At 43.6% G+C, this 27,258-nt stretch overlaps 1 protein-coding gene across 8 annotated transcripts in view; it reads left to right on the forward strand.

The window, feature by feature from the left end:
• Positions 1-27,258, forward strand: part of ZBTB34 (zinc finger and BTB domain containing 34) — a 46,702-nt gene extending 19,444 nt beyond the window's left edge. For 2 of the 8 annotated variants that reach the window (XM_042965082.1, XM_042965083.1), the window contains exons 2-3: positions 2,417-2,533; positions 19,692-27,258. In XM_042965082.1, the coding sequence (XP_042821016.1) occupies positions 2,502-2,533; positions 19,692-21,216 (1,557 nt within the window). In that variant the 5' untranslated portion in view covers positions 2,417-2,501 and the 3' untranslated portion in view covers positions 21,217-27,258. Of the gene's footprint in view, positions 1-1,729; positions 3,354-11,373; positions 11,579-13,189; positions 13,397-16,916; positions 17,141-19,691 lie in introns of those variants that run through there. The other 6 variants (XM_042965088.1, XM_042965087.1, XM_042965086.1 and 3 more) reach the window with 5 other exon arrangements.

Raw genomic sequence — 27,258 nt, forward strand, 5'->3', positions numbered from 1 at the left:
AGATTAGCTCTCTAAAGACCCCTGTAGCTTTACCGTTCTGTGTCTGAAATTGGAAGGGTTGTCCCTGGTTCAAGATACTGGGCAGTTTCACTGAAGACTTTTTGCAAATGTGGACTTTTTAGCCACTTAATGCACTTGGTTTCGGACAGGCTTTAAAATGATTCCAAGACGCGTTTGGAAACCTTACCTTAATATTTCATCCCTTGCTTTTGTCCCTAGTAGTAGTCAGTCACATCCCGCTGAGTTTTTGCATGCAAAATTTTTTTTGTTGTTTATATTTGCCCATTTTCTCTTTGTTCCTTAGTCCAGGCCCTCTTTGCTTCACATCTGGATTATTGCAACAGCTTCTTAGTTGGTCTGTGACTTCAGAAGTCCCCCGCCTCCCCCCTCCTTCCTTTATGCTAATGCCAAACTTAATATAGGAAGTCAGAAAGAGAGTTGAGTGCTTGCTTATTAAATGTCAAGATGCTGTTCCATATGGTGGGGGAAAGTAGTGGAAGACCCACAGCCTCCAAGCAGCTTTACCCTAGGTGCTGACACTTTACCTGTGAAAAGGTAATTGATGAGACAGGGCTGTATGCCATAGAATTAAGAGGAAGGAGAGATGGAGGTCACTAGAGGCTGAGTGGTCAGGGAAGGCTTAGCGAGGAGGCAGGATTTGAGCTGGCTGTTAAAGGATGAGTAGGATTCAGCTAGGAAAAGAGGAATTGGGCCCAGTGATCTGATGGAGTTAGTGAATAGACCAGTCTCCTTGTAGATAAGTGTTCATCTAGGAAGGCAATAGGAGGAAAGATTGGTTGAGGCTTGTTCCTGAAAGAACTTGAACACTAGGCCCACACTGAAGCTATTTGAAAGGCAGTGGTGAGCAGCAGGAGACTCGGGTGGTTTGTGATGATTTGCAGGAGGGGAAAGGAGACGCTAGGGGCCAGAACAGCTAAGGGGCCACGGCACTGAGTAGTGTCCTCTTGTCTGCCACATTGTGTCCAGCCATTGCCCACCCTGTCTTTTCAGGACTCTACTTGGTTTGGCTCCCCCTCACCTCCCGGCACCTTATGGCACCTTATTCCTTGCTTCTCCTTCTCCGTCTGCGCTCTGCAGAACCAAGTTTATGACTGCCTCTAGGGCTTTGCTCCTGTTGTTTCCCCCTTCTGAAGTCCTGGCCTCCTTTTTCTTCTCTGTGTAAATTCTCCATTTCACTTCCTTCAAGCCCTGCTGAAGATCTACTTCCTCCAGAGGGTGTTCCTGACTGCCCTACCCCCATGCCTTTGTGGCACTCAGAATCTAAATCGCAGGATTCTGCATTTGTTCCTTGGTTTTTGAACTTGTGCTTGTACCAGCTGGAGTGGGAGTTCTTGTGAGGGCATTGTGTCTTCATACTTGTCGCGGAGCCCTGGTGGTATCTAATGCTGTGGCCAGACTTTTATAATAGGTGCTCAAACATTTCCTGATTCTTGTTGGTAAACGACTCTTTAAAAACATTGTGATTCCCCTCCTTTTTAAAGGGGAATCTGTTATTAGTTATTAGCTTTCTCTGTTGTATATTAACTTATGTGTAATGCTGCCATTCGGATATTTTTGGCTTTCGTTCTTTTTTTTTTTTTTTTTTTTTTTTTAAGTGTATTTATATACTTAGAGAGAGAGCTCGAGGGAGCGGGGAGGGGCAGAGAGAGAGGGAGAGAGAGAATCCCAAGCAAACTCCAAGCCTCCAGCGCAGAGCCCCACGCAGCGAAACCATGAAATCATGACCTGAGCGGAAACCAGGAGTCTGACGCTTAACCGACTGAGCCACCCAGGTGACCCGGGTTTTCATTCTGAGAGTGCAGATAGCGTGAAACGAATCTTTGAAAGATTAAAAAGTTTACTCTTGATTATAGGAAAGAAAAAAGCCATGTAATTCTTCTGTTGGAGACTGTTGGGAAAGAACATAAGCTTTTGAAACAAGATAGGCCTGGATTTGAATCCCAACAAGGCTACTTACCATCTCTGTGAACTTGGGTAATTTGTATAATGTCTCTGAGCCTCTCTGTCTTCTCATCTCTAGTGTGGGGATAATAAAATCCATCTGATAGAGTTGCTATGAGTTTTAAAATGGATAAAATAAAAATGAAGGAGGTAGAGTTTGTGGCTCCTATTAACTGTTTAATACATTTTCATTACCACCACCATCACTGTCATCATCATTACGCGTAAATCTATCAAGGTGGAGAAATGATAGGCTGCTGAACCTCAGCTGCTCTGAGCTGTGAATTTTTGCATGTTTCTGGACCGTCTCCGTCGAAGCACTCGTTGATGCCAGTATCCTGAATCTAGAATGCTATCATTATGTTTTATTCCCATTAGTTTTCATGTTACTTTGGTTTAAATCCTGCTTCATGTTTTTCAGACTTCTTCATTGTACCCATTTAATGTTTTATAGCTGACTGCTGAATTTAGCTTAGTGAAGGCCATCAACTGAATGCAGTTTAATTTCTAATGGTTATTTTCTGGTTGATATTGATGGCATGGAAAACCTCACGGAAGAAAGCGATTCAAGGTGAGCTTTTCTAACACTTCTGTCCTCAGAGGCGGGTCTTCCTGTGTTTCCTAGGTCCAGTGTCCTGGGAAATGCCAGCAGTAACCAGATAAGATGCCACTTTTGAGCTCTTGGCCTTAAGAAAGCTTACTCATTGCTGTACATGAAACACGTCTTTCTCATTTGTGATGAATTAATTAAACATCTATTTGCCTACTTCATAGAAGTAGAAAGATGTTGTTGGATATAGTGGACATGACGCAGAGAAATGGCTGCAGACTACTCAAAGTGCAACGCTGTAAACCCTTAATTATCGTTATGCCAGTGTAACGATACATCTTTAAATGAGAATTCCCGTTCCACTCAAAGTTGATCCGTAAGGGTCCAGTACCGCTACAAACCCTGTATCTCACCAGCGTGCCTGGATTAAAGCCATACTCTTACAGGAGATAAGAATTCCCCCTCGGGAGACTGACGAATTCAGGTTCAAATCCTGGCTCAGCAGTCCTTAGTGACCTTGGGAAAGGTTCTTGGTCCCTCTGAGTTTGTTCCCTTCCCTGGAGGATGGGGTGGGCCGCACTATCTCTCAGAAAGGTGTCAGGAATGTTCAGTGAGGAGGTACGGGGCTTACGAAGCCTTCCTTCCGCGCAGTAGGAGTATGACGGTTCATCCTTGACATTCATTGCAGGTGAGGTTAAAGAGGCCATCCCTCCCCTGCTCGGACAGCTCAGAAGAAGCTTCTGATGTTTTGCCTTGACTGCAAGACAAACCCCACTGTCAAACCAAGCCGTACTCTCAGAATTAGTGTAACTGAGCAGACTTGGAGAATGTTAACGCCTTGGTAGGAAATCTAACAGTTTGGATAAAAATGTTCTTTCAGGCTCACATGAATTAATGCAGTAAGAACTCTAGACTTGTTTTCTTTTAAATTAGGATGAGTGCTTCATGAATATCCATCACGGAATGCCATTTTATTTATTTTTTTCGTGCATTGGGTTTCAGCAGCACCAGAATGTTTTATGCAGCCCTGGTGTTATTCGGCTGGTGCTTTCTAAAGGATTAGATTGTAATTCATGACAGCTCAAGTTTAGTTTTGATCTAGACCCAGGCAGAAATACCTAGAAAAGTTATTTTTATATAGTTGTTACTGCTGTTACCATGCCTGCTGTCCCTAGTGCTTCCATCTGTGGTCTTTTTCGTGACTTTTTGTATGGAATGGAAATTAGGGATCTTAGGTCTTCAGTGCCTGGTAGAGGAAGCCTAGATTGGTTTGTGGCTCCGATTCCAGCAAGTGACTGAATCCCGCAGGTGCAGATCTGGGTTTGGAATTGTGAGCATCTCGATTGAGAATAATGGTATCTCCTGGTGCCTTAAATAACTTCCAGATTTGTAACCTTGCCTTCTTTCCTTAGCAGCGTCACTGGGTATTTTTAAATGAGAGAGTTTGTGGGTTAGATGGGAATGAGCCACCTTGGTAGATGCCACCTTGGTAGATTTCACCTGTACCTCTTGGGTCTTCAGCAGGAAGAGTTGAGGGCTGGGGGTGTGGTGATGGCGGCAGCCGGGGATTTTGCGCCACCAGTTTGGTTCAGGTTGAGTCAGCTGACATGTGCCGAGAGCCTCTCTCTGCCACACACTGTGCTGGGCTCACATAGTCCCTGCCCTCTGGTCACCGCCGCGAATGTGAGCTCAGTGGCACATTCCCAGTTGCTCATGCGCTTTTGTTCCAGTTGCCATTATGGGGAAACACTTCGAGAGCTTTACCCACGAATGTTGTAGAGGAGATCGGGAGGCCCATGTGGGTGTTTGCCCAGATGGCATCTAAGCATCCTGTCTCCTCTCTAGGCTCTCTTCTGAACGGGTTAGCCGTGCCGGAAGATGACACTAGTCTAGGTCCCGGTTTTCACTGTGCAGTTTCCTCACAGCTTGACAAAAGGCATGATGCAGAATTTCATTAATGAAGTGATGTGCTGAGGAGAGGGCTGAGTGTGTGGGGTACCTCGTTCTCCAGACCATGTTACGGCACCCCTTTCATAGGAGCAAACAGCAAAACGTTTCTGCTCTCAGCTAAACTTTTTTCTGTTTTCTCTCCCTCAGTAACCTCCTCTTACCACGTCAGGCCTCGGTACAATTTTTGGTTCCTTCCAGATCGGTATCTGATGTTTCTGTGCAGCTGCACACCCCTACTTCCCACTACCTGTCAGACAGCTCTATGCAGATGCCCAGAGGGCAGCCCAAACTCCTTGTTTGGGGCTGGACCCTCTTGCCTCCTAGGACAGTTGGCGTCCGTCAGTCTCCAAGTCCTGTTGAGTCCTTCTTTGGACTCATGTTCGAGTTGGCTGCTGCCAGAATTCAGTTTGGGTTCTCTAGTGTTCAGGCCCTTCACCTTCCAACAGTGGTTCTCGTCTGTGCTGTGTCAGCCCTCAAACCCGGGTCCTGGCCACTACCCCAGACACCCCACATTTCACTCCTATGTTCCCCGCTCCTGCCATCCCTTCTGTTTGAAGTGTTCTTTCTGTTTCTATTTGAAATACAAAGCCCTGTTCACATACTACAAATACCAGGAAGCTTTCCTTTGTTCCGTTTTGATTTTTTGTAAAGTCTTTTTGGTCAGAAGTAATCAGCTTGTCATTATTCCTCATAGCTCTCGGGTTCTGCCTCTATAATTGTCTTCTTGATACACTAATTATCCACTTGCAGCCTATCTTTCTCTTTCTCTAGAATCTTTGGTTTACAAAATTATATATTTTTAGGTAGAATCTTACACATGTCTTAAAAAAAACTTTTAGTGAGAATAATACAGCTATGTGATAAAACATTCGAGAAGTATAAACTGAAGCCTGTTTCCCTTCCCTTTCCCCACTCCTTAGTCCTCATTCCCAAAGTCACCGACGCTAAGTTTCACGTGATTTCCTTCCAGAGCAGATACAGCAGTGTATATTTATTCTTTTAAGAAAAGTACACGAAGGGGCGCCTGGGTTTACTCAGTTGGTTAAGCGGCTGACTCTTGATTTTGGTTCAGGTCATGACCTCATGGTTCCTGAGTTCGAGCCCCACATTGGGTTCTGTGCTGACAGTGCAGAACTTGCTTGGGATTCTCTCTCTCTCCTTCTCTCTGCCCCTCCTCCCCTCGTGCTCTCTTTCTCTCTCTTGAAAAGTAAATAAAAACTTAAAAAAAAAAGTACACGAAAAGAATTGCATGGATGCATACATACTGTTCCATAGCATGCTGGTTCGGGGTAAATAATAAAGTTCTTTTTATATCAAAGCATATCGGTTACCCTTTTTAATAGTTGTGTAGTGTTTCATTGTTGATTTTTTTTTTTTAACCAGTCTCCTCTTGATGGATTTTGAAGTTGTTTCCTTTCTCTTTCTTTTTTCTTTCTTGCCTTTTTTTTTTTTTTTTTTTTTTTTTTTTTTTTGCTACAGCAAATAAAAATGCTTAGTGCCCATCCTTGTTAACATATATCCTAACATACTTTTGTATGACTTTTGTAGGCTCAATTCATAGCAGTTAATGGTGGACCAAATGATGAATTCCTTTTACATTCTTCTGGATCTTACCAGGTTCTCTCTCAGGATTACACTTGCCAGTTCTTAAATGTGTGCAGGTCTGATGGGTTACAACTGGTTTCTCATTTTTCCTTGTTTAGTCATGAATAAAGCTGAACATTTTTTCATGTGTTCTTTGGTCATTTGTCTTTTCTTTTTCTGTGCAATGTTAATTCTTTTGCCCCTTCTTCCGTAGGATTTTCTGTGTCGTCCCAATCTGACTGACTGACAGACAATATAAATTAGGGAATTTGGAAAGTAGCCCTTTGTCAAATGTGCATGTATTTTTCCTCAGTATGTCATTTACTTTTGGTTTTTGCCGAGGGTATTTTTTTGTCACATGTTGGCAGATGTATTCATCTTTGCCTTTGTGGCTTCTGGGATTTCTGTCGTGCTTGAAAAGGCCTTTAAGTCGTTATTATAAATAAATTCATCCATGCTTTTCTCAGTTAATTTTTTGGTGATAATCAAGCCTTATAAAAATATTGCCATAGAACGTAAGAATTAATTCCATTAAATGGAAAATAATGGGACCCTTTTTCCATTCCCTGGTGCTTTATAGGATCGGTAAACGTGCAACACCTTTGAAAACTCGCGCTGCCTCCCTTAGCCATGTTTCCTTCCACGTGAGCCTCTAGTGTTGCCGTATCTGAGGACTGTCACTGCCTTTTCCCCCTTTTGCTCAAAGTCGGTGGGAGGAGCGGGGTGAGAGAAGAACAGAGTATCGATTATCGCCAGTATCTTTCACCCCTGTCAGGATCAGTCCTGTCTGCTAGACTGTGGCTTTGCCATCTTTGCGAAGTGGCTTTTTTATTCTAAAGCTCCTTCGGGTAAAATGTGTTGGTTCTCAGTGAGCTTTGGAACCGGGATTAGGGAGAAGGTTCCCTCGTTTGTTGGATTTCAGAACAGTGCCTTGTCCTGACGCATGGGTGTGGCAAGACTAGACGGTTCTGTAGCTTTTTTGGGTGGGATCTTTAGAGATTTCCAGCAGCGTCACTAACTAAGCCTCGTTGTCTGTGGTCTTGCGTCGGATCTTAGTTTTCTTTTCAGACCATGCGTGCATGTCTATCTGTAGGACCCCTCTCCTTTGCTTTTTCCCTCCAGTCTGTGGGAGGGGCTTCCCAGGCTGGCTTTGTACGGTGCACAGTGTGGGTGTCCCCCGTGGCTTGTGCCCACAGTGCCTTGCTGTGTAAATGTCCACCCTTCTCTGGTTGCGCAGTCTGCCTTCACTCCCTGGCGTGGGTCCCTTTTCCCGAACCTGCTCCTTCTCTGCTCCTCATGGTTCTGGCCTGCCCCTGGCCTCGCTGGCCTCACTGCTGTCCTCGGTGCTTGGTCATCCCTGGATAGCCCCTCACGCCGGCTGCTCTGGCTCTTTGAACACCAGTCCCAGTGCTGCTTAGAATGCTATTGAACTTGGGCTGAACCTGTGTCTCGGCAGTGTCTGCTCTGTGACTTTCACCTGTAAACACCAAAAGGACCAGTTACTTGAGCCTCAGACCAGTGGTTTCTAATTAATTCAGGCGTTAGCATGAAGACAAGTGTTTATTTAAAGGGTAAGGGGCTCTGACCAGGAAAAGCTGTGAAGATGGAAAGCATAATATACTTTAGCCGCCGGGATGCCTGGGACTCCCCCCCCCCCCCCCCTTTCCCCCAAAGCCCTTAATCTCTAATCTCTATTGGAGATTCTGCTCTAGGAGGAGGGTGCTGTAGTAAATTGCTAGAGCTGAAATTGGTCACAGGGGACGTGCATTTGTAACTTTGGTGGATATTAATAAAATTCCCCTACTTGGCCACCTCCATTCCCTTCCTCACAGAAGGAGTAGCAGCCCTTGGCAGCAAGAGGGGGATGCTTGCCACTAGTCCCTGTCCCTTTCCCTGGCCGGCCACCATGCCAGGGCAGGAATGTAACTTGACGCAAGCTTTCTTCTTCGCCTGCCTTTTCCTCAGCTCTTCCTGACTTCTGCTGGTCCTGCTGTTCCCCTCCAGCAAATGAAACACGGATTAGGAATTACTGTGTAGGAAGTCTAGATGGGCAGACTTTGGACCGTCCTGGGACAGTTAGCCTCTTGGAGTCTCAGTTTCCTCATCTCTAAAATAGAGGCGGGGCACCTGGGTGCTCGGTGGACTGAGCATCCGACTCTTGATTTCAGCTCAGGTCACGATCCCAGGGTGGTGAGATCGAGTCTGCGTCGGGCTCCGCTGGAGCCTGCTTGGGGTTCTCTCTCTCCCTGTCTCTCTGCCCCTTCTCTGCTGTTTCTCTCAAAATAAATAAACTTAAAATAAAATGAAATAAAATAGGGGTAATAGTACTGCCCTCTGCGGGGAGGGCAAGAGGATTCTAGAAAATCATTCAGAGAAGTCCTTTGTGACATGCCTCGTCTTTGTCAAGCATTCAGTGTTAGTTATCGATGATGATGATGGGCTCTCCCAAGGAAGGAAGAAGGCTAAAGGTGTGGGAGGTGGCCAGTGACCCCCTTTTACAGTTGCTGAGGTTAGTGTGGGGGTGGGTGTCAGGACCATCCACCTCAGGTAGTCCTTCCCAGACGCTGTTGAGACCCGTGGCGGTGGCGAAATGTCACCGGCTGACCATGGCAGAGGCTGTGTAGGAGGTGAAAGCTGCTTCCAGGGGTGTGAATGTATTGTCTCATTAAAGAAATTGGCCGAGCAGGAGGTGTGTGTGTCTACTGGTTGAATGAGCAGAAGAGGACTGAACAGGTTGAGAAGCTGACAACTTGAACTTCCCAGCGGCCCGCTTCAACTAAGTCCTCATCACATGTGGTTTTTAAAAGAGGTGTTTCACGTTCTTATCCATTACAAACAAGTGAACAAAACTATTGTTAAAATAAATACTAAAGGTGTCGGCTGTGAGCAGCTGTGTGGTGGGAGGAGCTGTTACGGGAGCCGGAGCTGCCGATGAAGCTGATCGAGGTGACAACCTCCCAAAAGCACCGGGACCTGTGGCAGAGCCCATGGGGGAAAAGCCAGTGGGGAGCCTGGCCGGGATTGGTGAAGTCTCGGGCAAGAAGCTGGAGGACAGGGGCTTTGACAAGGCCTGTGTGGTCCTTGGCCAGTTCCTGGTGCTAAAGAAAGATGAAGCTCTCTTCCGGAACGGCCGAAGGACGCATGCGGGGCCAATGCCAGGAGAGGTGCAACGCCTTCTTATGAGGCTCTCCGGGGAGCCCCCAGCCCCTGGCCCCAGCGTGGAGTCTCCAGAGTTTGCAGCCGCGTGGGGACTCCTCCCCTGTCCTCTACAAAGGAAGAGATTGCTGTTGTACTCCACCTGCAATCTACTCCAAGGTCTTTTGGGGGTTCTCTTCCCTCACCATTTCCACTTTTTTGAAATTCTCGCTCTTGCATGCATCTCCCTTCTCCTTCCCTGTCAGTTTCATGTCAAGCGTCATGTCAGATGCTTCTCTGAGTGGATTCCCAGCCCTGACCCCACTCCCACCCCCACCTCTGGCCTGTTTTATGCTATTTGGCTCTTTTTTTGGCGAAATAGTCACTGTTGCAAAGGTTTTTAAATCAATAAAATCAGTGGCCTTCAAAAAAAAAAGTATTGATGAAAATGTCCAGCCAGGGGTGCCTGTGTGGCTCAGTCGGTTAAGCATCTGACTTCGGCTCAGGTCGTGATCTCACGGCTCGTCAGTTCAAGCCTCACCTCGGGCTCTGTGCTGACAGCTCAGAACCTGGAGCCTGCTTCGGATTCTGTGTCTCACTCTCTCTCTGCCCCTCCCCCACTCTCTCTCTTCTCTCAAAAATAAAATAAAAACATTCAAAAATTAAAAAAAAAAAAATGTCCAGCTGATATATGCTTGTGTTTTTTTTTTAATTTAAAATAGCAATGCAAATGTCTAGTTTGGGGATGGCTTTTTGCTTAATATAATATGACAGATCAGTGATTAATCTTCTGAATTAAAGAATACTGATTCTGATGTGTTTAGTGAGAGGAATAATCAAATTCATTATTGTCTTCTGAAGCAGCTGCAAACTTAGTCCATGAAAAACTAATATATAAATCACATCTCTGCATTATCAGAAATGAATTTCATTCCCACATCTCTCTGAGTTGGGAGGAATCCGTGTTAAGCCTGTTTCCAATTGCAAGACTGGGAGTCTTATTCGTCTTTGAATTCCCTTTGGTTTTGTGTGTGCGGAAGATCGAGAGTGAATGAATATTTCCTATAAATGTAGAAAAGTAATTTAAATTCCCAGTCAGTATGCGATTTAGTGATTGCAATTAAATGTAATACTTGTAGCACATAAGACAAAAGGCTAATTTCCTTAATTTACAAAGAGCTCTGACAATTCAGTAAAAAATGCAAATACAGGCAACGGATATGAACAGGCAGTTGGAAGACAAACTTAGACAAATTGCCATTAAACGTGAAAATAGATGATCAACCTTATTTATAATTAAATAAAGGCACTTCAGAAGCATGAGATGCCATCTTAAACTCATCAGTCTGGCAAAAGTGAAAAAGTTGAATGCTCATTATTGGTAGGTGGGGGGGGGGCGGGGGGAACAGGCAGTTCGTGTGCCATTGGTGAGCGAAGCTGCTGCGGCCTTTGGGACATAATTTGGCATGATCAGTTGAAATGAAACCATGATCCTAGCAAAGTCCTCTGCTTGGAGGAAATATCGTGGCTATGTCAATTTTTTCCTGTTTAGGATATCTTTTGAGGCCTGGCTGAGTGCATTGTGACACAGCCTTCCATGTCAGAAGTCAGAAAAGATAATGAAGTAGATGAGTTTGTGCTTCTATGGAAAGATTTTAAGGTATATTAAATACTTTTTTTTTTTTTTTTTTTAAAGCAGGGTGCAGGGGCAACTGGGTGGCTCAGTTGGTTAAGTGTCTGACTCTTGATTTCGACTCCGGTCATGATCTCACGGTTTTGTGAGTTTGAGCCCCACGTGGGGCTCTGACAGTACAGAGCCTGCTTGGGATATATTCATATTCTCTCTCTCCCTCTCTCCCTCTCTCCCTCTCTCCCTCTCTCCCTCTCTCCCTCTCTCTCTCTCTCCCTCTCTCCCTCCCCCTCTCTCTCCCCCTCCCTCCCCCCTCCCTCCCACTTGCATGCATGCTCTCTCTGTCTCAAATAAATTAAAAAACAAATAAAGCAGGGTACAGAACAGCTTACGCTGATATGTGTTTATAATTTTCTCTGAAAGAACAGTAAGAACTCTTAGCAGTGATTATCTTTGTGAAGAGGAACAGGGGAAGAGTTTTGCTATTCATTTTATATTTTTCTGTACTAGGATTTGAAGTTTGACCATGTGCATATATTTTATTTTTTAAAGATGAAATTACTGAAGCATTGACCTAAGTTAGGTGTAGGCCCACTGGCACTCTCTGCGGGGGAGGAATCAAGACCTACAAGAAACAACGCTGGGAAACTGCTGATACAGAGGAGCCGAGGATCATAGTTGAACTTGGTCATCTCATCAAGAGGTTCTGACTTGCTTTACCTCAGGACCACCAGACCTGACAAATTGGGTCATTGGATGTAGAACTGGTGATCAGTTATGTTTTTTACTCCTTTTAGCTTGGTGACGTGCTTAGGACTGAAATTACCTGCAAATTCCCCCGTGTGTCAGAGTTTTAGAAGCCTCTTTCTCTGGAGTGTTACTTGTTAGCAGCTTTAGGCAGAGGGCTTTGGATCTCATTGTCGTGGCCAGAAGGAGGCGTTAATGTAAAGGAGAGGAGAGTGATGCACTTCCTTTCTCATTTGCAGAAAAATGGAATCCCTCTCTTAGGTGTTAATCATGGTCTTTGGTTTTTCTCTCCAGTGATTTTCTTTCAAGTGTAAGATTTTCTTTCAAGTGAAGCCTTACTGTGAAGCTATTTTCAGTTTTAGACTATTTCGGAAATGCTTGTTTTCCGTTTTCTACTGGATTTAGCCTAGGACTCTACCTTTAAAAAGCCTGAGCCCTTGGGGCGCCTGGGTGGCTCAGTCCGGACTTCAGCTCAGGTCTTGATCTCCCGGTTTCTGAGTTCGAGCGAGCCCCGCATCAGACTCTGTGCTGACAGCTCAGAGCCTGGAGCCTGCTTCAGATTCTGTCTCTCTCCCTCTCTCCCTCTCTCCCTCTCTCCCTCTCTCCCTCTCTCCCTCTCTCCCTCTCTCCCTCTCTCCCTCTCTCCCTCTCTCCCCCTCTCCCCCTCTCCCCCTCTCCCCCTCTCCCCCTCTCCCCCTCTCCCCCTCTCCCCCTCTCTCCTCCTCCCCCACTCACACTCTGTCTCTCTCTCAAAAATAAATAAACATTAAAAAAAAAAAAAAAAAAAAGCCTGAGCCCACCTCCCTTTTGCCCTTGAATTCCCAGCGTCACTATTTACATACCCTTGTGTCGCAACCATGCTATAATGCGTAGGTAACATTTGACCACTTGATAGGTGCCAGGCAGTATCTGCATTTCTAGAAGGCAGTCTGTGATAGTCAGGGTCACGACTTCTGGAGTCAGACTAAGTTCATCTTTTAACTGTGAGACAGTATCTTAACTGTCAGTTACCTTATCTTGGCAGTATCTTAACCGCTTTCCCTCAATTTCTTCATCTATGAGATAGAAACAATCATAGTATTTCCTCACAGAGTTGATAAAAGGATCAAATTAATATATATAAGGTGTTGGGGTGCCTGGGTGGCTCAGTCAAGCATCTGACTCTTGATTTCAGCTCAGGTCATGATCTCACAGTTCATGAGTTCAAACCCCATGTCAGGCTCTGTGCTGCCAGTACAGAATCTGTTTGGGATCCTCTCTCTCTCCCTCTCTCTGTTCCTCCTCTGCTCCTCCTCTGCTCTCTCTCTCTCTTTCTCTCAAAATATATAAACTTAAAATATATATATATATATATATATATGGTGTTTAGCACAAGGTGAGTACTCGTGTGTAAGCTTTTATACACGTTCAGTGCATAAATTTCCCTCATTTAATCATTACAGCACTCCTGTTGGGTAGTAGTTATTCTGAGACCTTTTCTCAATAGGAAATCAAAGTTAACTGACTTGTCCAAGGTCACATAGCTGTTTAAATGTTCATTGTTATTATTTTTATTAGAAAGTGGCCGAGGCGGGGTTCATATCCAAGGCTACCTTTAAAGTCAGTTCTCTTTGTTGCTCCTGTCCCCCTAGAAAAAGTCTTTTAGAGCAAACCATGATCACTATGGACCAGGCAGCCACTGTGCTGAGTGCTTCCTGCTTCTACATACTTGTAGTCGTCACCACGAGCCGAACCGTGAGGCAAGGACTGTCATCATCATTCCCATTTTCAAGACAAGAGAACTGACGCTTGAAAAGATTCTAAAGCTCCTTGCCCAGAGTTTTATAGGTGGAAAGCAGGTATCGTTTGAACCCAGATCTCACTTCCGATTCGTGCCCCTGACAGTTCTGTTACGATCTTTTCCTACCTTAAAAACTGGATGAGGCATCTTAAGTTTTTGAAAAAATGTTACTGGTTTTTAACGACATATTCAGATAGTTTAGAAATGTGTCTAAAAAGATTCATTGAGAGCTGGCAGGGCTCCCAGCTGCCCTGTCCCCCGCCCCCCCAGGAGGCGGTAGAGGTTATTGTTGTGGTGCATCCTTCCAGAAGTAGTCTGTGCACGTGTACAATGTGTGTATATTGACACAGTGGTGTGTGTCTTTTCACAGCGCTTTGTTCAGACAACACGTATACTCTTCCACACGTCACCCTTTTCCTTGAGCAGTACACCATGGTGATTATTTCATGTCTGAATGAAAAGAGCTTCCTTGTTTGTTATTTTCTGGCTGTATAGTAAGTAGTTTTAAGTGTGGATGTCCCGTAAGTTATTAACCACGCTCCTCTTCATGGGCAGGTAGTCTGTTTCTAATCTTTTGTCATTCTGTCCGGTGCTGTAGTCGGTTCCTAGGGCACATGGGGAACGTGCGTTTGTAATTTCGTTGGACATCACTAAAATGTCCCCAGAGTATTTGCTCATTTTACACTCTACCACCAGCATCTGTCAAATTATCATCTGGCAGGGATTTGGAAATATTTTTTATTTTACTTTTTTTTGTCATTCCAAGTAATAAATGTTCACTGTTAGAAGTTTGGAAAACACAGAAAAATGCAAAGAAGAAAGTAAAAACATTTTGAATCTGGGGCGTCTGGGTGGCTCAGTCCGTTAAGTGACTTCTGCTTGGGTCATGAGGTGACTGTTCATGAGATCAAGCCCCGCATAGGGCTTGCTGCTGTCAGTGCAGAGCCTGCTTCAGGTCCTCTGTCCCCCTCTCTCTCTGCCTGTCCCCCACTCATGTGCTCTGTCTCTCAAAAGCAAATAAGCATTTAAAAAACTAACTAAATAAGCCATTTTGAATCTTACATTAATGTATGCATTTTGTATATATCTCAGTATTATTTCTATGTATATTTAATATCTGCATATACATACATAATTTTAGAAATCTCCTACTTTTGTTGTTACCTGTATTTCAACAGCTTTATTGAGGTATAGGTTACATATCCTAGAATTTGGTCGTCTTCAGTGTACAATTCAGTGATTTTTAATAAATTTATGACATTGTACAGCTATTACCATAACCCAGTTGTAGACCATTTCCATCACCCGTGAAGATCCCTCCTGCTCACTTGCAGTCGATTTGTTACCTGATTTTTTGCTGTATTATTAAATGTTCATTCAGCAGATATTTATTGAGTGTTGAGTGTCTGCTATGTGCCAGGCAGTAATCTGGGTGACAGTTAATAAAAGAGAGAAAGATCTTTGCCCTGGTGGAGCTCACATTTTGTAGAGCTACCTTTGTATTCTTCCTTCCCATCAGTTTCATCACGACATAGTATTCAGTACATAGGTGTGCTATACTTTAACAATTCCCAAGAAGTCAGACATTTAGGTGGTTTTCATCATTTTGCTATTGTAATTGAACAGACTTATGGATAAATTCTTGTGCCTGTATCTGTGATTTTTGTTACAACAGAGCGCTGAGTCCAAAGGAATGCCCGTTGTAAAGCTTTTGTTACATGTAGTATATGAGGGCACTGAGCCCTTGTAGCACCGCCAGCTGGGTCATTTTTAAATCTTGCCAATTGAGAAAGTTGTGTCTCATGTTAATCTTTGTTTATCAATGAAGTTGTCAATCGCCGTATCTGTATTTGAAGGCTATTTTAATTTTTTTAAAAGCATCTGTTCATAGTCTTTGCTCATTTTTCAATTGTTATATTTGCTTTTACTGATTTGTAAGAGTGTTATACTTCTTGGCTGTGTATGTTGTATTTTTCATAATTGGTCTTTTGTTCATTTGGTTTTGGTCAAAAGTTTTTTTAATGTTTAAAATTTATTTTGAGAGGGTGGGGTAGAGAGGGGAGGGCAGAGAGAGAAGAGAGAATCTCAAGCAGGCTCTGCACTGTCAACACAGAGCCCAACACGGGGCTTGAACTCACAAACTGTGAGATCATGACCTGGGCCAAAATCAAGAGTCAGACACTCAACTGACTGAGCCACCCAGGCACCCTCAGAAGGTATTTTTTAGATGTACAAAAATTCTTCTGTAGTTAAATCTGTGTTTCTTCCTCTGGTATCTGTCTTTGTATGTAAGACCTTCTCTAGAAGTTATTTTTGGGTATGTGGTGAGGACGATGTAACTTTATTATTCTATATACATATTATCCAAGCAGCATCTATTTCAAAAATTCTTCCTTTTTCGTTGATTGGAAATGGCCCACAGGGCCCATCCTAGTCTAACTTCCCCCCACCTTGACAGCCTCATGTGGCCTCAGTCCTCCCCCTTGCTCATTGTCCCAGTTGTCCCACATTCTCTAAGGCTTCTTTCCTTCCCGCTCAGGAAGGACGAGTCTCTTTGTGTGTGTCGTTCCTTATGTCTGGAAGACTGGACCATTTCCCTGCAGCAACGCCCCTGCCCAATGTGAAAGATCTCGTAGCTCTTGTCATAATTTATAACAAGAGAATTACAGCTCCCCGGGACCCCTAGTGCCTGGCACATAGAAGGCAGTACATACTTAGAGTGAATGAATTGTAGCCTAATCATACATTTTGACATCTAGATGTTTAGCTGGGTTTGTTGTTGTTGTTTTCTAAAATTTCTTCAGTGTTTATTCTAGATCTACACAGTCCAGTGTGGTAGCCACTGGCCATGTGTGGCTATTGAGCCCTTAAAACGTGATCATTCCAAATTGAGATTTGCTGCAAGTGTAAAATACACATAGATTTCAAAGAGTTAGTATGGAAAAAAAGAATGTAAAATGTCTCATTAATAACTTTCTAATATTTCTTCTATGTTGAGAATGTTTTAAATGTTAGGTTAAGTAAAAATGTATAAAATTTAATAATGTTTATTTTTAAACAGTGTTAACTGCTAGAAAACACTACGCATGTGGCTAACCTTCTATTTCTGTTGGACAGCAATGTTCTAGATGAATTGTAAAATCATTTTGTGAAGTTACCGAGAATGTTCTTCATTGCGCTGCATTATATTTATAAATTAATTTGGTGGGAAAGTGCCTATAGTATTGCATTTTTCAGAAGCGTGATATGTATCTTCATTTACACATACATATTTTTGTCTTTACGAAAATGTTGGTTTCTTCTTGCAGATCCTGACTATTTTTTGTTTAGCCCCCAGGTATATTATGGTTTCTGTCACTATTGTTGGTTGCAACTTGTCATTATCTTACTTAACTTGTGTTTTATGTACAATAATTTATGAAACGCTCCATTTACTAGATCCTGCCTCTACCAGATTTGTTCCAGTGGTTCACTGTGTTTTCTGTGTAAATAGTCCTGTCTGCCTTGAATAGTAATTTCACCTCCTCTTTTCTAATAGCTTCGGGCCTTAATTTTTTCTCGTCTGTTGCTTTGGCTAGAACTTCCAGAACAATGTTAAAAGTAAGAGAAGTGATGGGCAGACAACCTTGTATCCTCCCAGGCACTAATGGGAATGCCTTATGAAAGTGTTTACCAGAGTGTGCACCAGGGAACACTAATTCTTGGGAATATTTACATGTGTACCTTGGGAGAAGAGTTACACGCTAAAATGAGTGTGCAAACCACTGGGTTAAATAGAATTCTTGTCTGCAGGACTTTTCAGGTGCGTTATTATGCTAATATATTTTTTACTTCCTAGGAGGTAGGGATATTGACACCAACTCATGGGCTTGTGTTCTATTAAATATATTTTGGGAAATGCAGGTATAATGTTTTCCTTCTAAGGATGATGGTGCTGTTGGTTGGCAGTAGATACTGTTTATTATATTAAGAAAGTATATTAAGAAAATACTCTCTTCGTATTTTTTCCTTACTTTGAAAAGGCATTTAACTTTCTAAAATCCATGTTTGGCATAGTTTTGATTTGGTTGTGTGGTTTTTCCCCCTTTGACTTACTGATGTGGCAGATTATATTTATATATTTCCTAACATGTAGCTATCCTTACATTTGGTCACAATATATTATTCTTTTAATAGGTTATATTTGCGAGGATTTCCTCGAGGACTTTAAAATCTGTTTACTTAGGTAGGGTTGACGCTTGTCTTCTTTATCCTGTTCACCATCTTCTGGTATCAGATTTATGCCATATAAATGGAGATGCTTTAATTTTCTTTCTTTCTTTTTTTTTTTTTTTTTTTTGAGATGCCTTAAGTGTTTTAACATGCATCTAAAACAGTGTGAACGGCCTGAAGATCATTTATGCTTTGGCACTTCTGTTTCTTTTTGTTTAATTCTGCCAATTTATGTTACTCTAAAAATATGTCCTTTCCGTACAGATTTCAAACTGATTTCAGTCATAACTCTAGGATAAATAAGGGCACGGTATTCCTCCTTAACTAAAATGTTTCAACTCAAATTCTGACATGATAAAAAAAAAAAAAAAATCTAGTGTGATCTAGTCAAACTAACTGGTTGATCCTTTCCTGCGAGAGTCAAATTAAATTGCACGTTGTCGTGTCTTGTTATGGCTATGTGGTTTTTCTCCTTTGACTTATTGATGTGGCAGATTGTATTTATATATTTCCTAGCAGGTAGCCATCCTTACATTTGGTCACAATATATTACTCTTTTAATGAGTTATGTTTCCGAGGATGTCCTTACAATTTTGAAAATTTAAAAAACTTTCTCTATGATAATGTGCTGTTCAGTGTTCTTACTTTTTTGCTTTCTTTGGGTTTAACTTGTTCCTTTTCTGACCTCTTCAGTGATTTCATGTATATTTATTATTTGTTGTTTAATGATAAATACTTTTAAGGGGTGCCTGGGTGGCTCAGTCAGTTGAGTGTCCAACTGCATCTCAGGTCATGATCTCATGGTTCGTGAGTTTGAGCCCCGTGTTGGACTCTGCTGGCAGCTTGGAGCCTGCTTTGATTTCTGTGTTTCCTTCTCTCTCTACCCCTCCTCTGCTTGTGCTCTGCCTCTCTGTCTCTCTTTCTCTCTCAAAAATAAATAAACATTAAAGAAGTAAATAAATAAATTTGGAAACAAAAACGCTAAATACTTTTAAGGCACTGACTTTGCCTGTTAAAATTTGTTGTTTCAAGATCCTCAACATTTTTTCTGAGAAATTTCAAATATACAGAGAAGTTGGATTTTGCAATAAACACCTGTATACACTCACCATCTATACGCTTGTTAACATATTACTCTGTTTGCTTTATCACCTATCTGTCCATCTCTTTTTTTGGATACATTTTCAAGCAAGCTGAAGACATAGGTAAATTTTACTCCTAAACCCTTCTTGCTGCAGATTTTATGTGAGTTTTCTTTTTTTTCTGAATAGTTCTATTCCTTTCTGATTTTCTCTTTGATTCGGTGCTTATTCAGGAGGTACTTACATTTCAGTTGGTGGGGTTTTTTAAGCACTAAAATATAATTGTTAGATCTGATTTTGTCGTATTTTGGTTAGAGTGTGCAGCCTGGGCTATAGACACTTACATGTTTGTGAGAGATTTAGTGCTATGGATTCTTGGCAAGGGTAGCCAGCCTGTCCCAAGGTGTGCCCACCTGCAGTTGGGAGCACTGTTGGACAGCAATATGCTCGCGGTGTGTCCATCACTCTTGTTACTCCTCCTGTCTAAAACTCTTCACTGAAAAGGATTGAGCATTGTTCTGTCCGTTACCAATCCAAAAGGATATAAAGGTGTGCAGACCTGAAGGGGAAAAAAGGCACATCAAGACAACAACTCAAATTCTAAACTGAAAAAGGTTTAGCTCCATTCGGTGTATCCAGTGTGCCATCTTCTTGAAAAACACCAATTGGAAACATACAAATGAGGCAGAACATTCTTTACATGAGTTTGCTTATTTTTTACAAAGTATTCCAAATCCTCAGAAGGAAGTGAAACAGGGAAATATTTTTTCTTGAGCTGAGAGGACTTGACATATATACCATGTGATAATTTTGATGAAGATGAATGGTAGGCAGTTGGGGCACTAGGCGGATTGATCTTTAGGTTATCTGACTTTCGGTGAATTAACCAAGACATGAAAGACTGAAAATAAGTAAGAGGAAGAATGCTAAGGCTGACCCTCAGGCGGCATGGTAGCTGCAGTGGTGGTGGTGGTGGTATTATGTTTGCAAGCTTGTGTTTATGCCGCTTGTACTTAGTGAGGAGTCACTGGTGAATTATGAAACTCTCTCTTTCTGCAGATTACGCTTCATGTCAGTAGAAATGGACAGCAGCAGTTTTATTCAGTTTGATGTGCCCGAGTACAGCAGCACTGTTCTGAGCCAGCTAAACGAACTCCGCCTGCAAGGGAAACTATGTGACATCATTGTCCACATTCAGGGTCAGCCATTCCGAGCCCACAAAGCAGTCCTCGCTGCCAGCTCCCCCTATTTCCGGGACCATTCAGCATTAAGTACCATGAGTGGCTTGTCAATATCTGTGATTAAAAATCCCAATGTGTTTGAACAGTTGCTTTCATTTTGTTACACTGGAAGAATGTCCTTGCAGCTGAAGGATGTTGTCAGTTTTCTGACTGCAGCCAGCTTTCTTCAGATGCAGTGTGTCATTGACAAGTGCACGCAGATCCTGGAGAGCATCCATTCAAAAATCAGCGTCGGAGACGTTGACTCTGTTACTGTTGGTGCGGAGGAGACATCAGAGAGTCGTAATGGAGTTAAGGACAGCAGCTTCTTTGCCAACCCGGTTGAGATCTCCCCTCCGTATTGCTCTCAGGTACGGCAGCCCACCACGAGCAGCGATCTTCGGATGGAGACGACGCCCAGCAAAGCTTTGCGCAGCCGCTTACAGGAGGAAGGGCACTCGGACCGAGGGAGCAGCGGGAGCGTTTCCGAGTACGAGATTCAGATAGAGGGGGACCACGAGCAAGGGGACCTGTTGGTGAGGGAGAGCCAGATCACTGAGGTGAAAGTGAAGATGGAGAAGTCTGACCGGCCCAGCTGTTCCGACAGCTCCTCCCTGGGGGACGACGGGTACCACACAGAGATGGTGGATGGGGAACAAGTTGTGGCAGTGAACGTGGGGTCCTACGGTTCCGTGCTGCAGCACGCATATTCCTACTCCCAAGCGGCCTCACAGCCAGCCAGCGTATCCGAAGCTTTTGGAAGTTTGAGTAATTCCAGCCCGTCCAGATCCATGCTGAGCTGTTTCCGAGGAGGGCGTGCTCGCCAAAAGCGGGCTTTGTCTGTCCATCTGCACAGTGATCTGCAGGGCTTGGTGCAGGGTTCTGACAGTGAAGCGATGATGAATAACCCCGGGTATGAGAGCAGCCCCCGGGAGAGGAGTGCAAGAGGGCACTGGTACCCGTACAACGAGAGGCTGATCTGCATTTACTGTGGAAAGTCCTTCAACCAGAAGGGAAGCCTCGACAGGCACATGAGGCTCCATATGGGAATCACCCCCTTTGTGTGCAAGTTCTGCGGGAAGAAGTACACACGTAAGGACCAACTGGAGTACCACATCCGGGGCCATACTGATGACAAACCATTCCGCTGTGAGATCTGCGGCAAGTGCTTTCCATTCCAAGGTACCCTCAACCAGCACCTGCGGAAAAACCACCCTGGTGTAGCCGAAGTCAGGAGTCGCATCGAGTCCCCCGAGAGAACAGACGTGTATGTGGAACAGAAACTAGAAAACGATGCGTCGGCCTCAGAGATGGGCCTAGATTCCCGGATGGAAATTCACACAGTGTCTGATGCTCCTGATTAAGATGGTAACGAAGTGCACCCAAACAAAGCACATTAATCAATGCATATTTGTGATTTGCTTTGTTGTAATCTTTGGTTTTCCCAACCATCTGGAAATCTCTCCGTCTCTTGGCAGTTCTTCTAAGGTTTCTGGAAGGAACACTTCATTGTGTTTATCCTTTCCCCCGCCCTCCCTCTCCCAAGGAGCTCAAAGCATGAAGGGCAACGTATCCAGGGAAAACACAGGCTGACAGTATTCCTCTTTGGCTGAACTCTTAATCCCAAATCTGCCAGTGATTTAGCTATGCCAACTGGTTGACCCTACATTCTCTGCCAAGAGGCATACTCTCTCGTGTGCACTGGCACCAGTGCGTTTCCACGGAGAGAGACTAGGATGCCGTCAGCTGATACAAATGGGTAACCTTTTCTAATTTAAAATTACTTTTAAGGGGTAGTTAGACAATTTATATATATATATAATAAAGCGATTATTATATATATAGTATATATACATTCTCAAATTTGATTTTATTCTGGTTGAGGTGAATGTAAGAGGAATATATAATTTAATACAATGTGAACAGGGCTTTTGACTCTGTCTCGTCCCCACCCAATGTTAGGGTTTTGCCCCTTTATTTCCCTTACAAAAGAATGTTGATAGGTTTTCATATATATTAATCATTGTGTCCAAAAGCAAGCAAAGCAAATCACAGTGTTCATAGCTCTGCTTCCTAACAAGTACATAAACCAAATGCCATAAAATGTATTCAACTCTAGTTGGAAACCGTTTGGAATTTTTGTTCGTTGTCCAGTAGGTAAGCTGGATGACCCGTGGTGCTGACCTTTTTACATATTGTAGTGTTATATTAGCCAGCCCCAAAGGAGCAGTGGTTTTCAATGTTTTTACTGGCCTACGAATCTACCTTCATTCCGTACTGTAGAAACACACCAGGTAACTAAATCGAATCACTCTACCATGAGTTAGTACTCACACTAAAGGAAAGGGATTTGTAGTTCTGTCTACAAAATTCTCCAAGCAGTGTTGTGGGTTTTTTTTTTTTCCTCTTTTCAAACAGCTAGTTCAGGTGCACAGCAACTTTTTCTACATGCAGTTCCCAGGGAAACTGCAGAACTTGGAATTTGTACTTTTTGTAAAGATATACTCTATGGGAATTGCAAGCAATATATCTATCTTAGTATTGTGTGTGCTAACGAGAGCCTCAGTGGCTCCCCCACTCTCAGTGTTTCCTGCTTAAAGAAACCAACAGTCAAAAAGCCCTCTAAGATACTCTGTGTGTCACCAAATCTGTGTGTGTCACCATTTTTTGGGTCACGTGGTGCTATTTTTATGTTCTGTATCTTTTAGGTCAGTATAGTTGTAGAAAATGTGAAATCTAACGGTGATAGTGAATTACAATTTTTTTTTTCCCTCTCCTGAGTTTATAGCTTGAAAAGAGACCTCAAAAGCATGTGCTTGCTGGCAAACGCATTACTGTATCAAAACACACCTGAGTCCTATTTGAAAAATGTCTTGTCAGTACTTTCGAAGTGTCTTCAGCTCTGTACTTTGTTTACCCGTCTGCTTCTAGTAAACAAAACAGGCTCTACGAGTTCGCTTTGGTACTGTGCACCCTGACAGAGTACTTTCGGAAGCAATTTGACGGTGAGTTTGTGCTGCGGGCCGCCCTGCCCGTAGGATGTCAGCGCTCCAGACTCCCTGCTGGAGAACCTTGGCTCTGAAGCCCGCAGCCAGTACGTCTCCCCAGGAGAACGGCGCAAACCACCCAAAAGAAAAATAGACATAAAAAGACACAACTCGAGAGGCTTAGGAGTTGAGGGAGTACAGAAATGGACGTTTGCTGGTTTTCCATGCTTTTTTGGCTCTTAAGATACCAAGAATGGTGGGAGGTAGGGGGTGTCCGGGGGAGGTTTTGGGGGTTTTTGTTTTTGTTGTTTTGTTTTCGTTGTTTTGTTCTGTTTTGTTTTGTTGAGAAAAGAAAATCATTCGGGCCCTTGTGTGTGCTAAGCCCCCGGGGGTGGTCGCTGTGCGGTAGCTCGTCTCTAGCACACAGGATCTGTCTGTTCCCGCGTGAACGGCTGCGCCACACATCAGTGTTACTACGTACAGATGACACTCTAGTCCTGCTGCTCCCGAGGAGCAGCGTTTGCTAAATCGGGTATATAGTATGCCTTTTCCTGTCAAACTGCCTAAGTAAGGGGTGCGCGCTCTCCCTGAAGCACTCGCTCAACTCCTGTCCAAGCTGCGTGCCTCAAGGGGAGGCCGGACCCCCAGTGTTTACCCACTTAAATATGTTCTGGGGTTTCAGGTAAACGTTTGTGATTTTTTTTTTTTTTCCTTACACGAATACGTTGGGTTTTGATTTTTCTTTTAAGAATTAAATGCAAAAAATTTGTGTGGTGGTAACAAGTTAAGTTCGTGACAAGAAACGCCCAAATGGAGGACATGAGAGGTCAGGCTCAGGGAAGGAACACCTCCTTTTCACTCAGGCTTGGGGCCTTCTGAGAGGTTTCCAGAGCATTCCGCGATAGATGAGACAAGTCAGGAGGGGAGAGCACTTGGGGCAGGTACCTCGAATATCCTGGTTCTTGTCACCGTTGTCAGTCTTAACCTTATTTACACGGAGTTCTGTGTATTTGTCAATTTGTTTCACTGGTTTGAGTTTACCAAAGAGTGACTTATCCAAAATTGTCTTTGACAAAACTATACATTGCTTTGATTGTACAGTTCAGGTTCAACCATTGTAATGGGACTGTTAAGGGGCAGAAAATTGATTGAGTTTCTCTCTAAGAACCGTGATTCCGCATTTTGCAAGTTCCACTTGCTCCCATTCATGTTGCTAACACTTTACCCTTTCCACTGCTAGCAGTGTTAAGAATGAATTCTCAAGCCATAACCCAGTACTGTAAGGTTCCACAGGGCTTCGAGGAGGCAGCGCGTAGGCCAGCACCGAGCTGGGTAGCCTCTCTGAGCGAGCACGCTGTCGTGTTTCTCGGCGTGCGTGGCGGGTGGAAGGTTAACTCCATTCAGATCGGGCAGCAGCAATCAATTGTGCCTTGTCACAGGAGGATGTGCCAGGAGGATTAACATGGCCACAGAACAGAAACGTTCTCTCCCCGAAGTCCCCTCCACGTCTCCGCAGACGAAGTACGCTGTGTAACTCCTTAGAGCAACTCTTTTTTTGGAAAGCAAAGTCCCTATCTCTGTACAGGTTTAGGTTAGATGTTTCGTTTCTAACAGATGCAAAAACCAATTCAGATAAAAGCGATCTGTGAAGAAATCTTTTACAGCAAAACATATCCTGAATTCATACAGGTCTGTTCATAATTGAGTCTCTCCTTGAGCTACCTTTTCAAATACGTAGACAATGTGAAGACAGTGACAGCGTCCTTTTCTATAGGTGTTTAACCTGCTATTACAAACTGTGAAAACAAAGAATTTTATACTTTACTAACGTTTGTGGGTTTTAAACAGTTCCTTTCGTTCTGATCAGTTCTTTCCCCTCTAATTTCTACTAAAGCTGTAAATACATTTAGAAATTATATTTGTAAATACAGCACACGAAGACAAGTTCATTTTTTGGTTAGCGGAAAGCCTCCCAATTGGCTCTGCTTTGGCAGTTTTGGTTTCGTGTGTGTGTGTGTGTGTGTGTGTGTGTGTGTGTGTGCGTGTGCGCGCGCGCGTGTGTGTATGGTTGGTTTTGTTGTGTGTGTGTTTGTGTGTTTTTTTTTTTTTTAATACAGCAGAAAGGATACTGTCGGTTCACTGTTAAGCAGAATATACTGTAGAACTAAATTGAAAAATTTTCAATCTTCCAGAGCATGAGTAGATGTCTTTTCTCATGACAGCAGTTATAACCAAGTCTTTGTTTTTCCCTTAGCCCAGACCATAGGCCTGCATATGTTCGTGTGCGGTTTTATTTTTACTTTTATTTTGACGGCCTAGACTCTAGGAAGAATTTGCAGGAACACAAAACAAGGGCTGGGGGTGGGGGTGGGGGTGGGAATCATCTCTGTGAATGAGCTTTACTTTCAAGAAATCAATGTATTTTATTTTAACAACTTTTTCTATTAGTTACTGTGATTTTTGTTGTTGTCTTTGTTATTGTTAAATTCTGTAATGGTTTCCTGTGAAGCCTCCACTGAAAGGGACTCAAATATGCAACACCTAAACTATTTTCCAAGGGCACATGCCCCTTGAATGGTGCTTCTAGACTGGTCAGGGTTATTTATTAAATTTTATATATGAAAGTATTGGGGAATTATGTAAATTCTTTATATGGAACTATCTAGTTCATAAATCATAGATTTCATATTACTCAGTGCAACTGAACTGAACGTTCAGAAGAGTCATTCACATTGTTCCAAATTTGTAATGGTTGTCACACGCCACACACGTCTTCTTCAGTAAGTGCCAGAGCGTTCCCACTGTTTCTGCCCAGTGCCCGACTTCTCTGCCCGGAAGAGGACCTTGTTTCCCCCGGTTCCCCTCTGGGGCTGGCACAGACAGGGCTGCCCTAGTTCTGGCTCCAGCCCTGGAGTAAGCCTTGCAGCAGATTCAGTAACCAGACCTCTTGCTGCCCCTCGGTGACGAGTATGCTGTGAATTCAACCTTTGGACTTGCCGCCCAAGCCCTTGGTTGCTGCCCTGACTATAGTAAGAGGTAAACTTACCTGGTTTCTTTGAGAATGACCATTTTCCTAATGTGAAAACCATCTCTCTCACCACTTTTATTAGTAGGGCTAACATTTTTTTCCGTTATAAATGGTTGAGCAATTTGAATGACTTAACACAGTGTCATTATCTTGCAATATAAACTGGTAACCTCACAAGTCCACACTTCATCGCCATATGAAGTAAATGAAGCTAGCTAAGCGGATGCTGTATCAACTAGTAACTTGCCATTAAGGATTATTTTATAGCATGAATTTAAGACTATTTATTCAAATGATATTTTACTCTTGTATTCATTTTGTTTTAGATTTGTGACATGAATATTTCAGTGCTGCTTAATTTTGTTCTGAATTCTCGTTTCTTGCTTGTAAATGGCTTTTTTATGGTATAAAGTCAATGGAAATTGCTGTTTGTAAATAAAAATGCTGCTAGAGCAAATGTGCTGTGGCCTCCCTCTGCATTTGCCCCTCCGGCCTCCGAGAGTCCCGCTGGCTCTGCCGACGTCTGCCGTGGCATAATTTCTGTAACCGCTGCTTTTGAGAGGTTGGGATTTCACAAGAAGCTCTTGTGCCACCGCGGTGCTGCGAAGAGGAGAAAGAAGTAGGTGTATTTCTATATCCCTCTCTCCCGTGTGGTGAAGACTGATTGTCGGGGGCCGCTGTGTGCGCCCGGTCTCCCCTAGAACGAATCGCTGGTGACTCCTGTGCCCACGTGCCTGCGGAAGCACCCCTTCGGCTCCCCGGGATGTGCCGTGTTCGCTCCCGCCGCAGAGCGTGGAGCCGTACGCGTGGTTTCCGCTGCCTCCAGTCGTCTTCTCCCTGCCAGCCAGTTAACTCGTCCTCAGATTGCAGCTCAGGCCTCCTTCCGTCAGGCAACCCTTCCTACGGTCAGGCCCCTTCCCACTTCCTCCTGCCCTTCAGAGTATGTATTTCTCGTGCGCGCGCGTGTCCATCGTTTATTTACATTCTAGTTAGTTAGCATATAGTATAATACTGGTTCTAGGAGTGATTCATCACTTACATCATCAGCGCGTATTTTAACTGATAATTATATACTGATGTGTTCACTTAATGTCTCTCCCTCTGGCCTATGATGTCAGCTTCATGACAGCAGGGATCCGGGACCTGGCACTGCAGCAATAAGGGTTGAACGAATGAGCAAATAAGTGCCTGTGTTCTGGGAGGTTCGAGCAGGGAGGGCAGCACGGTTGGGAAACAGGCAGGGATTAAACTTGGCTCCTAGTCTGCTGGAGCTGACTCGTTCCTTGCTCCTCGCTGTAAAACAGGGCCTCCCCTCTCAACAGGGCTCCTGTTCAGCGAAGTGGGCAATGAGATGGGAGGGCAACGAGATGGCCCCCGGTGTGAGAGCTCTG

This window comes from Panthera tigris, chromosome D4 (assembly GCF_018350195.1).
Source record: "Panthera tigris isolate Pti1 chromosome D4, P.tigris_Pti1_mat1.1, whole genome shotgun sequence".
Classification (NCBI taxonomy): domain Eukaryota; kingdom Metazoa; phylum Chordata; class Mammalia; order Carnivora; family Felidae; genus Panthera; species Panthera tigris.